This window comes from Heptranchias perlo, chromosome 37 (genome assembly GCF_035084215.1).
Source record: "Heptranchias perlo isolate sHepPer1 chromosome 37, sHepPer1.hap1, whole genome shotgun sequence".
Lineage (NCBI taxonomy): Eukaryota > Metazoa > Chordata > Chondrichthyes > Hexanchiformes > Hexanchidae > Heptranchias > Heptranchias perlo.
In genome coordinates, this window is record NC_090361.1 from 3,075,298 (window position 1) to 3,091,235 (window position 15,938).

The window sequence follows — 15,938 nt, forward strand, 5'->3', positions numbered from 1 at the left end:
TATGGCGGAAAGCGGGTCCGGGGCACGACAGGAAGCGAGCGATGGGCAATGTCACCAAAGAGTGGAGGCCCAGGAGGAAGAGTTAGAGGTGGGGGCAGTAAATGGCAGCTGAGGCTGTAAGAGCATGGATATAAAAAAAAAAGGAAGACTTGCATTTATATAGCACCTTTTACAACCTCAGGATGTCCCAAAGTGCTTTACAGCCAAAGACGTACTTTTGAAGTGTACTCACTGTTGTAATGTAGGAAACGCGGCAGCCAATTTGCACACAGCAAGATCCCACAAACCGTAATGAGATAAATGAGCAGATCATCTGTTTTAGTGATGTTGGTTGAGGGATAAATATTGCCCAGGACAACGGGGAGATCTCCCCTGCTCTTCTTCGAATAGTGCCGTGGGATCTTTTACGTCCATCTGAGAGGGCAGACGGGGCCTCGGTTTAACATCTCATCCGAAAGACGGCACCTCCCACAGTGCAGCACTCCCTCAGTACTGCCCCTCTGACAGTGCAGCACTCCCTTAGTACTGCATTGAAGTGCCAGCCTAGATTATGTGCTCAAGACTTGAACCCATAACGTTCTGACTCAGAGGCAAGAGTACTACAACTGAGTTAGGGCTGACATCTTAAATAAGATTGAGAACTAAGAGGTGAGTGGCAGGTTAGGCCTGAAATGGTGCTAATGACGATGGGTAAGGGGGGAAGGAAGACCTTTTTTGTGCACTATTTGTAACATTTATAAAGAGCAGGTTTATGATTTTGTTGTACATAATGCTCAGAGAAAATCTTCTTCAGGGTCAGAAACATCCTGATAGATATAGAGCTAAATTATGGCTTTTCTCTTTATCTTCTGTGTTTGCAGGGAACAGAGATAGCCCGTAACAAAGAGCTGATTTTTTTTTCTCAACGTTCCACTCTTTCTATGATCAATCAGAATGGGGGGGCTGATTTTTCCCACTATTTTCTGATTGATTGCTTTTCATAGTGGAACTAGTGAACCAATCAAAAATTTGAGACGGGAGCCTACATTGAAGCAATCAGGAAGTCTGTGTATGATGCTCTGGACAAAAACAAATTATTGTAACAGTAGATTTAAGGATATTAGTAAATCAGTTGGATTTTAACATCAAAATAGTAGCTTTTGTGGTCACTTTCTGGTGCTAGCTACACTTTCCTAGATTTATTGAATTCAATTTCACAACTTGTTATAGTGGAATTTGAACTCATGATGCCTGAGTTGCTAGTCTAGTACTATAACCACTAGGCTACCCGTCCATTAGTATTTAAAATTATGAAGACATGGGATAGCTAGATAGAAACAGGCTGCTTCTAGTGGTTGAGGAGTCCAGAGAAAGAGCACATGGATATAAAAGATTTAGGTCAGAAAAGAAGAAACTTTTTTTACATAGAAGGTTGTGATGCTGCGGAATGTACTGCCAGAGTTAGTGATTGAAGCAGAGACCTCATTAACATTTAAAGATAGGTAGTTGAAGAAAAGCGGGAAAAGGGATATGGAACCAGGGCTAGGACATGGGATTAGGACTGCTGCCTATGTGGAGCACAAACACCAATGTGGACTGGTTGGGCCAAATGGCCTGTTTCTATGTAATTCTATGTAAAGATTGGACTTGGGTGATCTCAGCTGGGATAGCGGTAGGGAAGCTACAACTAGACTCAGTACCCTGGGCTAGGAAGGAAAAATTAGCCAGAGATCCCGGTTCTCTATGCTATCAGTAATGAAAAGTGTGAAAAATTAGCATGTCTATGCATGAATGATGTGGAGATGCCGGTGATGGACTGGGGTTGACAATTGTAAACAATTTTACAACACCAAGTTATAGTCCAGCAATTTTATTTTAAATTCACAAGCTTTCGGAGATTTCCTCCTTCCTCAGGCAAATGTTTCAAGAGCTCCTTGAAGCCTACGCATTTATACATATAGAACAATACATGGTGTTTACAGACTGCCCCTGCAACTGCCCGTTGCCAAGGCAATCACCGTGTTCAGACAGAGAGGTGTCACCTGCAGAACCCCCGAATACACATTCAACAAAAAAACAAACAGGGAAAAAAAACAGAGAAAAAAAACAGAGAGAGGCAGAAACATCCGGAAGGCAGAGAGAGCCAGCAAATGACCCATTATATTAAAAACAGATAACATTTGTTCGCTGGTGGGGTAACGTGTAGCGTGACATGAACCCAAGATCCCGGTTGAGGCCGTCCTCATGGGTGCGGAACTTGGCTATCAATTTCTGCTCGACGATTTTGCGTTGTCGTGTGTCTCGAAGGCCGCCTTGGAGTACGCTTACCCGAAGGTCGGTGGATGAATGTCCATGACTGCTGAAGTGTTCCCCGACTGGGAGGGAACCCTCCTGTTTGGCGATTGTTGCGCGGTGTCCGTTCATCCGTTGTCGCAGCGTCTGCATGGTCTCGCCAATGTACCATGCTCTGGGGCATCCTTTCCTGCAACGTATGAGGTAGACAACGTTGGCCGAGTCACAGGAGTATGAACCATGCACCTGGTGGGTGGTGTCCTCTCGTGTGATGGTGGTATCTGTGTCGATGATCTGGCATGTCTTGCAGAGGTTACCGTGGCAGGGTTGTGTGGCGTCGTGGACGCTGTTCTCTTGAAAGCTAGGTAGTTTGCTGTGAACGATGGTCTGTTTGAGGTTGGGTGGCTGTTTAAAGGCGAGTAGTGGAGGTGTGGGGATGGCCATAGCGAGGTGTTTGTCCTCATTGATGACATGTTGAAGGCTGCGGAGAACATGGCGTAGTTTCTCCGCTCCGGGGAAGTACTGGACGACAAAGGGTACTCTGTTGGTTGCGTCCCGTGTTAGTCTCCTGAGGAGGTCTATGCGATTTTTTGCTGTGGCCCGTCGGAACTGTCGATCGATGAGTCGAGCGTCATATCCCGTTCTTACTGGGGCGTCTTTCAGCGTCTGTAGGTGTCCATCGCGTTCCTCCTCGTCTGAGCAGACCCTGTGTATTCGCAGGGCCTGTCCATAGGGGATGGCCTCTTTGACGTGGTTAGGGTGGAAGCTGGAAAAGTGGAGCATCGTGAGGTTGTCCGTGGGCTTGCGGTAGAGTGAGGTGCTGAGGTGCCCGTCTTTGATGGAGATTCGTGTGTCCAAGAAAGAAACTGATTCTGAGGAGTAGTCCATGGTGAGCTTGATGGTGGGATGGAACTTGTTGATGTTATCGTGTAGTCTCTTTAGTGATTCCTTGCCGTGGGTCCATAGAAAGAAAATGTCGTCGATGTATCTGGTGTATAGTGTTGGTTGGAGGTCTTGTGCAGTGAAGAAGTCCAGCTCGAACTTGTGCATGAAAATGTTGGCGTATTGGGGTGCGAATTTGGTCCCCATGGCTGTTCCGTGTGTTTGGGTAAAGAACTGGTTATCGAAGGTGAAGACATTGTGATCCAGTATGAAGCGGATGAGTTGTAGGATGGCTTCCGGAGATTGGCTGTTGTTGGTGTTGAGTATTGATGCTGTCGCAGCGATGCCGTCATCGTGGGGGATACTGGTGTATAGTGCCGAGACGTCCATCGTGGTGAGAAGTGTTCCTGGTTCAACTGGTCCGTGGGTACTGAGTTTTTGTAGGAAGTCTGTAGTGTCGCGACAGAAGCTGGGGGTTCCCTGTACGATGGGTTTCAGGATGCCCTCGATGTATCCAGAGAGGTTCTCACACAGGGTTCCGTTGCCTGATACGATGGGACGTCCGGGTGTGTTGGCTTTGTGTATCTTTGGGAGGCAGTAGAAGTCTCCCACGCGGGGATTACGTGGGATGAGAATGCGTAGGATGCTTTGAAGGTCTGGATCGAAGGTCTTGATCAGTTTGTTGAGCTGGTGGGTGTGTTCTTTGGTCGGATCTGCGGGTAACCGTCTGTAGTGTTCCTGGTTGTCCAGTTGTCGGTATGCTTCTTTGCAATAGTCTGTTCTGTTCTGTATGACTATGGCTCCTCCTTTGTCCGCTGGTTTGATGACGATGTTGCGGTTGGTCTTGAGAGCGTTGATGGCGTTGCGTTGTGCTCGGGTGACATTCTGGACTGTCTTCTGAGTGCGGCTGATGAATCTGGCATTGACACATTTCCTGACAGCTTGAGCATACATGTCCAGCTGAGGGCAGCGACCCTCCGGAGGAGTCCAGTTTGACTCTTTCCTCTTCGGTTGCTGTACCGCGGATCCCTCTGTCTGCTGTTCCGGATCGTCGATTGTCTCATTGGGTTCGCTGCTGAAATCTTGGGGTTTGTGGTAGAATTCCCGGAGCCTCATTCTCCTGATGAATTCCTCTGTGTTCACCGCGAGACTAGTGGGGTCCATTTTGGTAGTGGGGCAGAAATTGAGCCCTCGGCTGAGAACTTCGATTTCGTCTGGTTGAAGGGTGTGGTCGGATAAATTGACAATAGACTTCCCTGTGGTTGCAACCGTGGTACCAGGGGAAGCTTGGTCGTTGCTGGTGGTGATGCCGAGTTTCTCAAGCTTCCTGCTCTTGGTTTTCATGTAGGCAGCGTAGTTCCGTTGCCTCGTCTGTTTGGCGGTATAACGTAGCTGGTCTGCTGTGTCCTGAGTATGGACTCTATCTTGGTTTCGAGGTTGTGGCGTCTGCTGTAGAGTTGGTGTATGAGATGGTTGCGGAGTGTGCGAGAGGTACGGCGGCAGAGTCTCTCAGCGTAATCCGAGTTGTATGTGGACTTGAGTGGGTTCGTGATCTGGAGTCCTTTCGGGATCTTGTCTGCTTTCTTGCAGCTCTGTAAAAACTTGATGTCTGTGTCTAAATGCGCGATCTTCTTGGATATCCTTTCCACTGTGAGCCGGCAGTTTGTGGTGTCGATGGTAGTCATGATGTGGAGATGCCGGTGATGGACTGGGGTTGACAATTGTAAACAATTTTACAACACCAAGTTATAGTCCAGCAATTTTATTTTAAATTCACAAGCTTTCGGAGATTTCCTCCTTCCTCAGGCAAATGTTTCAAGAGCTCCTTGAAGCCTACGCATTTATACATATAGAACAATACATGGTGTTTACAGACTGCCCCTGCAACTGCCCGTTGCCAAGGCAATCACCGTGTTCAGACAGAGAGGTGTCACCTGCAGAACCCCCGAATACACATTCAACAAAAAAACAAACAGGGAAAAAAAACAGAGAAAAAAAACAGAGAGAGGCAGAAACATCCGGAAGGCAGAGAGAGCCAGCAAATGACCCATTATATTAAAAACAGATAACATTTGTTCGCTGGTGGGGTAACGTGTAGCGTGACATGAACCCAAGATCCCGGTTGAGGCCGTCCTCATGGGTGCGGAACTTGGCTATCAATTTCTGCTCGACGATTTTGCGTTGTCGTGTGTCTCGAAGGCCGCCTTGGAGTACGCTTACCCGAAGGTCGGTGGATGAATGTCCATGACTGCTGAAGTGTTCCCCGACTGGGAGGGAACCCTCCTGTTTGGCGATTGTTGCGCGGTGTCCGTTCATCCGTTGTCGCAGCGTCTGCATGGTCTCGCCAATGTACCATGCTCTGGGGCATCCTTTCCTGCAACGTATGAGGTAGACAACGTTGGCCGAGTCACAGGAGTATGAACCATGCACCTGGTGGGTGGTGTCCTCTCGTGTGATGGTGGTATCTGTGTCGATGATCTGGCATGTCTTGCAGAGGTTACCGTGGCAGGGTTGTGTGGCGTCGTGGACGCTGTTCTCTTGAAAGCTAGGTAGTTTGCTGCGAACGATGGTCTGTTTGAGGTTGGGTGGCTGTTTAAAGGCGAGTAGTGGAGGTGTGGGGATGGCCATAGCGAGGTGTTTGTCCTCATTGATGACATGTTGAAGGCTGCGGAGAACATGGCATAGTTTCTCCGCTCCGGGGAAGTACTGGACGACAAAGGGTACTCTGTTGGTTGCGTCCCGTGTTAGTCTCCTGAGGAGGTCTATGCGATTTTTTGCTGTGGCCCGTTGCATGAATGTTGGTTGATGAGAGGACTGGGTTTGGCTGTGGTGCCCTTCAAAATAGAATAGTCAGCCAGCACTCACTGTTTCAACTTAAACTTGGAGAATGAGTGAGGTACTGGAGGGCTGCTGTCATACCCCAGCATATGTCAGCACCTTTGAGAGAAAAAATAGTAAAGGAAAAAATGTGAATTTGATAGTTAAATGCTATTTATTTATTTCCTCTTTCTATTTAAAGATGATTGACCTTGGCTTAGTCCTGCATCAAGGAGCATACTTCAGAGACCTATGGAACATTCTGGATTTCATCGTAGTCAGCGGAGCACTGGTGGCTTTTGCCTTCACGTAAGTTTCTTACTGACCTCATGTGCCTGCTTGGAAGGGTTTGCTGCCTAGGAACTGTGTATGCAGTGCGTCATTTATTCTCAGTTTTTCACTGAGAGGCACGGTATGTACACTCTGCTAGTATCTCTATGCTTGCAGAGAGAGGACATGAAATGCATGCTGTCTGTACTTAGCAACTGTTCTCAAATTTTAAGTTTTCATAAGTGTTCAATATCAGATTGGAGTGGGATGGGGTTTATGAACAGGTTTGAGGAGCAGTGTTCCTTTGACAAATGCTAAGAAAACTAACACAATGCAAACACAATGAACACAATAGAAATTACTGTTGATGATATTAGTAGATGAAAACTTAACAAGTTCATATGACATTCCTCTGTCCGCTATTTTAACAGAAGTGTTAACCCATTGAAAATAAAGGAATTAGTACCTTCATTAAAATACTGGAGAGAAGAATGTCACATAAAAACGTTAAATATCCTTTTGCCAACACTCAGTTCTAATACCAGTGCTCCAACCCCGGTAGCTCAGTTGGCAAATGCACTGAGCCATACAGACCAGAAAAGTCCCAGGTTCCATCTCTAGTCCATGCTGAGTTGGTTGACCTTAATTAGGACAGTAGAGGTGCTATAATTGGCTTTAGCACTTCTAGGTCAGGGAAGGTTTAAAAAACCAGCTGGGGTTTCAGTTCCTAATCATTGTCCAGTGACTCCTGCTGAAAAGTGCGAGTGTTTGGGTGTTAGGCTCAGCTAAGATGACCCTCATGGCTAAGTAGCCTGCTGACACTCACTGTCTGGCCTCAGACTGGAAGAATGAGCACTTGAGTGAGTTACCAAAAGACAGCTATCGCCCATAGAACTGTAACCCACCATGAGTCAGCACCTTCAGAAGAGGAGGGGATAAAATTGGTAGGGAAACCAATCATAGCTGTGGATAATCAGGCTAAACATCAGCCAACATTTTTAAGAATGGGGTAGGGCTGCCAAAAAGTTAATTTAGGCTTGGGACAAGAAATTAAACCACTCTCTTCTCCTCTTGTCTTGAGTATGAGAGCATGTGTGTCCTGGGACATTTGCTCACCTGGATACCCCCCCCCCCTACTTCCCTTCTCCTCCTTCCCAGCGATTCTAGGTGTTTGCATGTTGAGGTGGGGAGGTAAAAAAGAAAAAACATTACATACACTTGTGAAAACACTGAAAATTGTGAAAATCGCTAAGTAGTGAATAGAATTTAAAAGTTGTTTCTGAAAGCATTGCCGTAGTAACGTAGGCTGTGGATCAACTGCAACAAGCTTTTCACCATTGGTTGGGGCTTTATGTGATCAGTCCACTTTAACCAATAGCTACATGAAGTATTGTTTAAAAAATATCCCATTCAAATTTCTGTAAATATCTCATTTGGTGCAGTTCAGGCCTTCCATCATTCTTGAATTCCATGCCCAATTTCCCCATTTTAAAAATTATTTATCCCCATTTCCATACCTTTTATTCCTATAATTTCCTACATATCAACCATTTAACCATCACTCATCTCCAGCAACAGAGACAAATGCCTGAAGACACATCTGGCATTCTGTGACGCTCCCATTCATTCTGATTAGGGACACAAGTAACAGGGTAAAAATATGTTTTATATATACAGCTGACACAGTTGTAACTTATTAAATATTCTAACACTTGCCTTTAAATATTTTGTTTAAATGAATTGGAGCACATAGATTGTCAGGCGGTGTAGTTGGAACAGTGGAATATAAATTCACCATGGTATTGCTGAGGCTTTATATTGTATTGGTTAGACCTCACTTGGAGTGCTGTGTGCAGTTCTGGTCTGTTGCACTTCAAAAGGAATGTACAGGCATTGGAGGAGATACAGAGAAGAGCAACAGGAATGATCCCAATTTTAAAGAGGATGAGTTTCGAGGAAAGCCTAGAGCAGCTTAAGCTCTACACTCCAGAGAGGAGATGGTTAAAGGTTATTCCCATTGATGTGTATATAAAATATTAAATGATGTAGCCAGGGTAAACCCAGATTATTACTTTTAGATCAGTCAGACTCGTAGAACTAGAGGACAGAAGTTTAAATTAATGAAGCTAAATTTAAAACAGACCTTAGAAAAAATGTCTTTATTGAAGGTAATTAATGTTTGGAACAATCTACAAAGTATAACAGTGGAATCAGAGACATTAGGGAGTTGGATGTTAGGCTGGATGAATTAGAATGTTAAGCTCCATGGACTTTTCACATCCTTGATATTTCCTTCTATTCTTATGAGCTATTTTTTATTGTCATAATAGTGGTGTTTTTGACTGTGGGGGAAGGGTGAAGTACAGCTACTTTAGGAGGGATGGAAGGGTTCCTAAGGGTTGCATATGTTGTAATACCTTAATCCAGCAAGTAGTGCGTTGTACTTCTAAGATTCAAAATTTCAAATCAGATACTTGTTTTATTTGGTTTTCCTTCTATCTCATTGGCTATCCAAGACCAAACTGGACCAGTTGGATTTTTGTGTCACACTGAGCAGTTGTGTTACTGGGGAGAGGGCTATGTTGTTGCATTACACAAAGGGTGGGGTGAGATGGTCTCAGTGACATTGGTATCCAGAGGAAGTCCGAGACTGCAAAAAACATGGTAATTTCTCTTTTGTTAAAATAGTACATTTGTATCTGTTGAAACAGAAGTTGCAGTTAGTGATGGATTGGTGCTTGTAACTAGTCTTACCCTGCATGAACTTACTAACTAGATCACCATCTACTGCTTTCTCTGTCACTGTGCCTTCTCCCCCACCACTATCTTATGTGAGAGATGTCCAAGACACATTCCTGTACCAGTGCAAGTTCTGTCACATACATGCTTCATATAACATGTGCCATGCTTCATTTGTCCTGCCTGTCTGTAATGCTGAACATTATAAAGTATAACTGGAGAATTATACTGAGCTACCAAAACAATTCCTCATTCATATTATTTTCTGAACCAACTTTTGAAAGAAAGAAAATAAACTTTATATTATATTTATAAATGGGCAGAAAGTTATGAACATACACAGCAGTCGGTCAACACCTGAGAGACAAAGGATAAATTAAGAGTTTGGGTGGGTCCACTCATCAGAACTGGCACAATCAGCAGCCCCATTAACAAACTAACAAAGATGAGGTGGGGCATGTCTGAGAGAGAGGGGAGGGGAGAACAACAGGATTCTCCAGCTCGAATGTGCCACTTCTGACATAGGGTCCAACCTGAAATAATACTCTGACTCTTCTCCTTCTTCTGCTGTGTACTTTCAGTGTTTCTGCTTTTATTTCATATTTCCAGTATTTGTGGTGTTCATTTTTATCTTTGCTATATTTTTATTCGAGGGGTGGAGGGGGAGTATGAGAATTGAAAAATTGCTACTTCAATCCTGATGTGGTTGTGTTCCCTGTGAATAGTGTTGATCCTCCACAGTCTTGGTCTCAAGACATTGGATCATAAGTCATTGTCTGAAATATTTAGAGTAATCAGCATCTCAGCAATTATAACATGGGGCGGGGGAGTTGCTTTGTGTAGCGACATTGTAAACGCGTTTGAAAAGAAATACCAACAGGAGGTCTTCATGAATACGTTTACAGTGTCACTGGGCAATGACCGAGTAATTCTTCGTGAATGTATTTACAGTGATTGAGTATTTCTGCCCCCACAAACTGTCTTGTTGAGTTGGGTATACTACAAGTTGGTTGTAGAATTTCCCAATAACAAATCAAAAATTGGTTGGGACTTTCCATGTGTGCATGCGCCAACCTGTGATTTTCCCTCTATTTAATGGACAGGAAACTCACAGACTGGCAAGCAGAGAAGCAGAAAACCCCGGCTAAACTTTACTTACTAAACATGTTGTGATGTCGTTGATCCCTCAGTATAAAAGTTCTTATGTGCCAATGCAAAGTGGTCCTTTGTCAGCCAGTGTCTATGCTGATGACCACTGAAAATCCACCTTAGTAAAATTAATGATAGATCTGTAATATATTACACCCACAAAGTAATTTGAAGGCAAAAATCTATCTTTTGAGTTCACATAGAATCATACAGCACAAAAGAAGGCCATTTGGCCCATCATGTCTGTGCCAGCTCTTTGAACAGCTATCCAATTAGCTCCACTCCCTTGCTCTATCTCCATAGCCCTGCAAATTTCTCTTTTTCAAGTATATATCCAATTCCTTTTTGAAAGTTACTATTGATGCTTATAAATTTTAAATGTGTGAAATATAATCAAAACCCCTCAATTTTATTACAGTCTGTAGCGTACTCCCAGATACCCATTGTTCTATATATAAACCATCCAAACCTTTGATTAGATTCCAGACATTATCTCACTCCCAGATTTCTGTTATTCTATGTATCTGAGCTCTTGATTGGATTTGAGACTATTAGCCACTCCCAAATATCTGTTATTCACTGGCTTTTCTGTCAGACTTTAAAGCAGAATTGTGAGACTGCAGTTATATAGATTTTAGAGATCTGTTAAAGGAGAGTTCTAATAGTGAGGCCCTTGTTTCAAATCCCAAGGGCTTTTTTTGCATAATCTGGAGGAAAGGCCAAGGCCCATAGAGTAGGACATCACCAAAGTTGAAAAGTGTAAGCTAAATTGAGGAGTTGGGTGCCATCAAGTTTGGGTTTTAAAAGCCTGTAGATTGTTGGAGGAAGGAAAGACTGAGGGAGGAGAGACAGTTTTGAGGTCCTGGGAAAGAATAAGTCACTGTAGGGTCACAGTGAAGATTAAGGAAGAGTGATCCATAGTGCCAGAGATCTGAGTTATGAGGAAAGACTAGAGAAACTTGGATTTATCAGGCTAGAAAGGAGGCATCTGACAGGTGGTTTTATAGAGGTATATAAGATTACTAAGCATAGAGAAAACATTGACCAATAATATTGCTCTAAATTTAGCAGTGGGAGTAGAGCAAGGGGACACAAGTTCAAATTAGTAAAAGGTGATTTTAGGACAGAATTTAGGACACCAGATTCTTCTTCACACAAAGAGTGGTCAACATATAAAATAGACTTCCAGATAGAGTAATTGAGGCAAAAAGTTGGAATCATTTAAGAGACAATTGAATGCTACAGTGGGGTCAGGGTATTGGAATCTCTCTAAATGGTTGAATTAAGATGGGCTGAATGGCCTTCCTCATCTGCAGTGATCTTAAGAGGAACAAGAGAGGAAAGTTCAGAGGAGCACTGCCATAGTAGCATCACTAAAATACTTGGCTGTTGTTCAAACTTGGCTACATTTTGGGCGGTGCATTGAGTTGTAGAAATCACCGTCATCTCCATGATGAGTTCCAGATCTCAGTTAATCTATTGAGGAGAGGAGGGGTAGAAGCCATTCAGCAGAGTCAGTGCGTTTCTCTAGATTGAGGGAGAGCAAATCAGAGAGTCAGCCCATTCCACTCTTACTTTCCTAGCTGGAAAAGAGCATAGCTGGGAACCTGGGAAGATGTTGTCTAGCCACTCCCTTGTTCGTGAATAGTATAGGATGTGGCCATATTAAAAAAAGAAAGTGGAAGAATAAGATGCAAAATGGGGAACAAGTATAAAATGATAAAACAGTGTAAGTGAATGTAAATGTGGTTCATTGCAAGTTGATAATTATTCAGACAAATTTAAAGTAGAAATGATATGAATGTTTCAAACCCTCCTGGACTATTAAGATTTCAGAAATTTATGAATGTTTAGAATTTAAATAGTCCCTGATACTTTGCACCAGAGCTGACTTGTTGCACGCTGATGTGATACGACTTTCTCATCTGTGTTGTTCATGTCTGGGACAAGTGATTTACTATTGCTCAGATCCACTCAGAAACAGTTACTTTCACTGCTTCTGGGACTTTTTATACAAAATGACAGCCCACAGGCAACAAATGGTGCTACACACAGTAAGTGTAGAATCCATGGGATTTGTTGGCCTATACCAAATCACTTGTCCCAACCATGTCCAAAAGATTCTAGGGTGGAATCACCTTCCCTGCCTCATTATTGCTATGGAGGAAGGAGATCCCATGATGCACGTTCGTTGAATAATTGAGATGGATCCCTTTTGGATATGGTGTAAGTTGATGGTTGAGAAAATAACACATAGCACAGAGCCGGGTCTGCCTGTCAAGGGCTATAGTTGCATGTTGCATGTTGGTGCACGTCACATTGGGTTTCGCTGCTTGAACCTATCTTGGTGAGATTTCAATACAGCGTCACCAAAATGTGACATGTTTGTGTCTCAAGTTATGTCCACACCAAGAATTCCAAAAATGTATTAAATTATCATTAAACATGTCCATAGTTTATTTGCGGTCAATAGAATGATGAAGTGTAGACACCAAAAATGGTGACCCATCAATGCACTACTAAGCCAAAAACCTACTTATGGACAAGCACACTAGGGGTGGAACATATGGTGTTATCCACAGTTCAAACCTTCTCCACCAAAACATTTTGACCTACTTATAATTTCTTGTTTTGGTTTTTCAAATTTTCTCCCCTCCTCACATGAAGCTGCTGACCGTTGCTGGGTTATGGTTCCATGGGCGCCAGAAACCCTCTGATACCTCACCCAACTGGCTGGTCTTCATGTGTGAGCTTGGACTGTGGGTGTCAGCAGACTATTGAGTCATGGGTCATTAACCTGACCCTGATCAAGACTTCACTCCACATCCACAGACATACATGTTCTAGCGGGGTCACAGACAGTGACTAGAAACAAGAATCCTTGCTGATTTTTTGCCGTCCCTATGTCAAGGACGCTAAGTGCACTTATTGACGGACCAGTACTCCAATCTGATATCTTCCTGCTCTATATTGCTCCATATCATAAATGTGGTGCATTTAGCAGTGGAGCCACTGGAGGAGCTTTATAATTTCTCTTGTTTTTCTTATTTCTCTTCTTTTGGTTTGTATGCCCATTATTGGCTATCAAAACAACCCTGATTTCCTGGAGGCTTTTTCACCTGTCACCAAAGGGCCAAATGGGGGAAAGAAAGTCCTTTTAAAGGGGAGGGATCCTTTAACACTCAGATGCACTCGCTGGTAGATAACTGAAAAGCAGAATTAATTATATCCACGATGAAATCTGTGAGTTGGGCTTCTCCTCCGGAACAACAATGTGAGGACTCCTTACATCCAGGTAAGAGCTTACGAACAACCAAACTAGACCTACCTCAAATAGTACCCAAGTTCCTAAGTGGGATATTTGGAATATGCTATGAAGTTTTGTTTCCGAATAAGGACCTATTCAGATATTTTTTGCATCTTTAAAATGCGCTAAGTGATGATTATCTTGGACTTCAGATGCCAGTCCATTTGAGTGCAGCCACACATCACCTAAAGCTACACTGAGAAAAAACAGCAACACTATCGCTCCATTGTTCTGGATTCACACACCACGCTCAAGCCTAAGTGAAGGAACACAGTTGTGAGCCTACAAACCACTTGACTTTAGACAGAATTCAGCTAAATCCTAATTAGCATAGGTCCACAGCAGAATACTATCTATAATTTGGCACTAATTGGGTAGTCTTACTTAGACATGCCATGATAATGGTGAGTGAAACTTAAGTGTTTCATCCTAATCAGTGTACGATTCTCCTGAAATACTGCTCTTTCCTAACATCCTCAAATTGCTGTATCTTTCTGTGAATTCATATCTTCAGAAAAGTTTGAAAACTTTACATTGCAGCAGCTCAAGAGCATTGTTGGGATGGATTGAGTGAGAGGATGCTTGCTAAACTTGAACTGAAAGATATCATTGAATGCAAAAAGGCAAAACATCCCAGAACTGCCAGCCTTCACCTTGTTGAGCCTCACAGTTATTTCCCCCCTAAATAAAAGGTCTATCCATAAGATTATAAAGGAAATGTTGAAAATAAGTGATTTCAAAATTGAATTGTTTGCCTTCAAGAAATGGAGTACACCAGAGCCTAGCTCAGTTTTAACCAAATTACATAGAATCTACAGGACAGAAACAGGCCATTCGTCCCAACTAGTCTATGTCAGCGTTTATGCTGCACCCGAGCCTCCTCCCAGTCCTCTTCATCTAACCCTATCAGTACACTCCTTTCTCCCTCATGTGCTTATCTCGCTTCACCTTAAATGCATAAGAACATAAGAAATAGGAGCAGGAGTAGGCCATACGGCCCCTCAAGCCTGCTCCACCATTCAATAAGATCATGGCTGATCTTCGACCTCAACTCCACTTTCCTGCCCAATCCCCATATCCCTTGATTCCCCTAGAGACAAAAAATCTATCTGTCTATCTCAGCCTTGAATATACTCAACAACTCAGCATCCACAGCCCTTTGGGGTAGAGAATTCCAAAGATTCACAACCTTCTATGTGAAGAAATTCCTCCTCATCTCAGCCTTAAATGGCCGACTCCTTATCCTGAGACTATGCCCCCTAGTTCTAGACTCTCCAATCAGGGAAAATAACCTCTCAGCATCTACCCTGTCAAGCCCACTCAGAATTGTATATATTTCAATGAGATCACCTCTCATTCTTCTAAACTCCAGAGAATAAAGGCCCATTTTACTCAATCTCTCATCATAGGACAATCCTTCCCTCCCAGGAATCAATCTAGTGAACCTTCGTTGCACCGCCTCTAAGGCAAGTATATCCATCCTTAGATAAGGAGACCAAAACTGTGCACAGTACTCCAGGTGTGGTCTCACCAGAGCCCTGTACAATTGTAGCAAGATTTCCTTACTCTTGTACTCCAATCCCCTTGCAATAAAGGCCAACATCCATTTGCCTTCCCAATTGCTTGCTGTACCTGCTTGCTAACGTTCTTGTTTCTTGTATGAGGACACCCAAATCCCTTTGAACACCAACATTTACTAGTTTCTCACCATTTAAAAAATATTCTGTTTTTCTATTCTTCCTACCAAAGTAAATAATCTCACATTTCCCCACATTATACTCCATCTGCCACCTTCTTGCCCACTCACTTAACCTGTCTATACCCCTTTGCAGACTCCTTGTGTCCTCCTCCCACCTACCTTTGTATCATCAGCAAACTTGGATACATTACACTCGGTCCCTTCATCGAAGTCATTATATAGATTGTAAACAGCATCTATGCTATTCGCCTCAACTACTCCTTGTGGTAGCAAGTTCTACATTCTTACCACTCTTTGGGTAAAGAAGTTTCATCCTGAATTCCCTATTGGATTTATTGGTGACTGTCTTATATTTAAGGCCCTTAGTTCTGGTCCCCCCAGGAGTGGAAACAACTTCTCTACGTTTACCCTATCCATCCCCTTCATAATTTTAAAGACCTCTATTAGTTCACCCCTCAACCTTCTCTTTTCTAGAGAAAAGAGCCCCAGCCTTTCCTGACAAGTATATCCTCTCACTTCTAGTATCATCCTTGTAAATGTTTTTTGCACCTTCTCCAGTGCAGTTGTCCTGATTTTTGACAGTACTTGGGTGATCTTGCAAGAACATGAATGACTGCAGGGTCAATATGAAAGGGAACTCCTGGGGCCACCATCACTAAAGGCCAAAGGGGTTTTTTTTACAAAAAATTATCTCAGATCAAATAACCTTTTGTTCTATGACCTATTCTGATATTGGATTATCCAACTGCTCCATTGTTGACCTTGGCCCATCTTTGTTTCTAGTAACTCATCTCATTAGTCATT

At 43.3% G+C, this 15,938-nt stretch overlaps 1 protein-coding gene across 1 annotated transcript in view; it reads left to right on the top strand.

The window, feature by feature from the left end:
- Positions 1–15,938, top strand: part of LOC137304234 (voltage-dependent P/Q-type calcium channel subunit alpha-1A-like) — a 503,508-nt gene that overhangs the window by 340,115 nt on the left and 147,455 nt on the right. Inside the window, 1 exon segment of the mRNA XM_067972791.1 lies at positions 6,173–6,279. Coding sequence (XP_067828892.1) covers positions 6,173–6,279 — 107 coding nt within the window.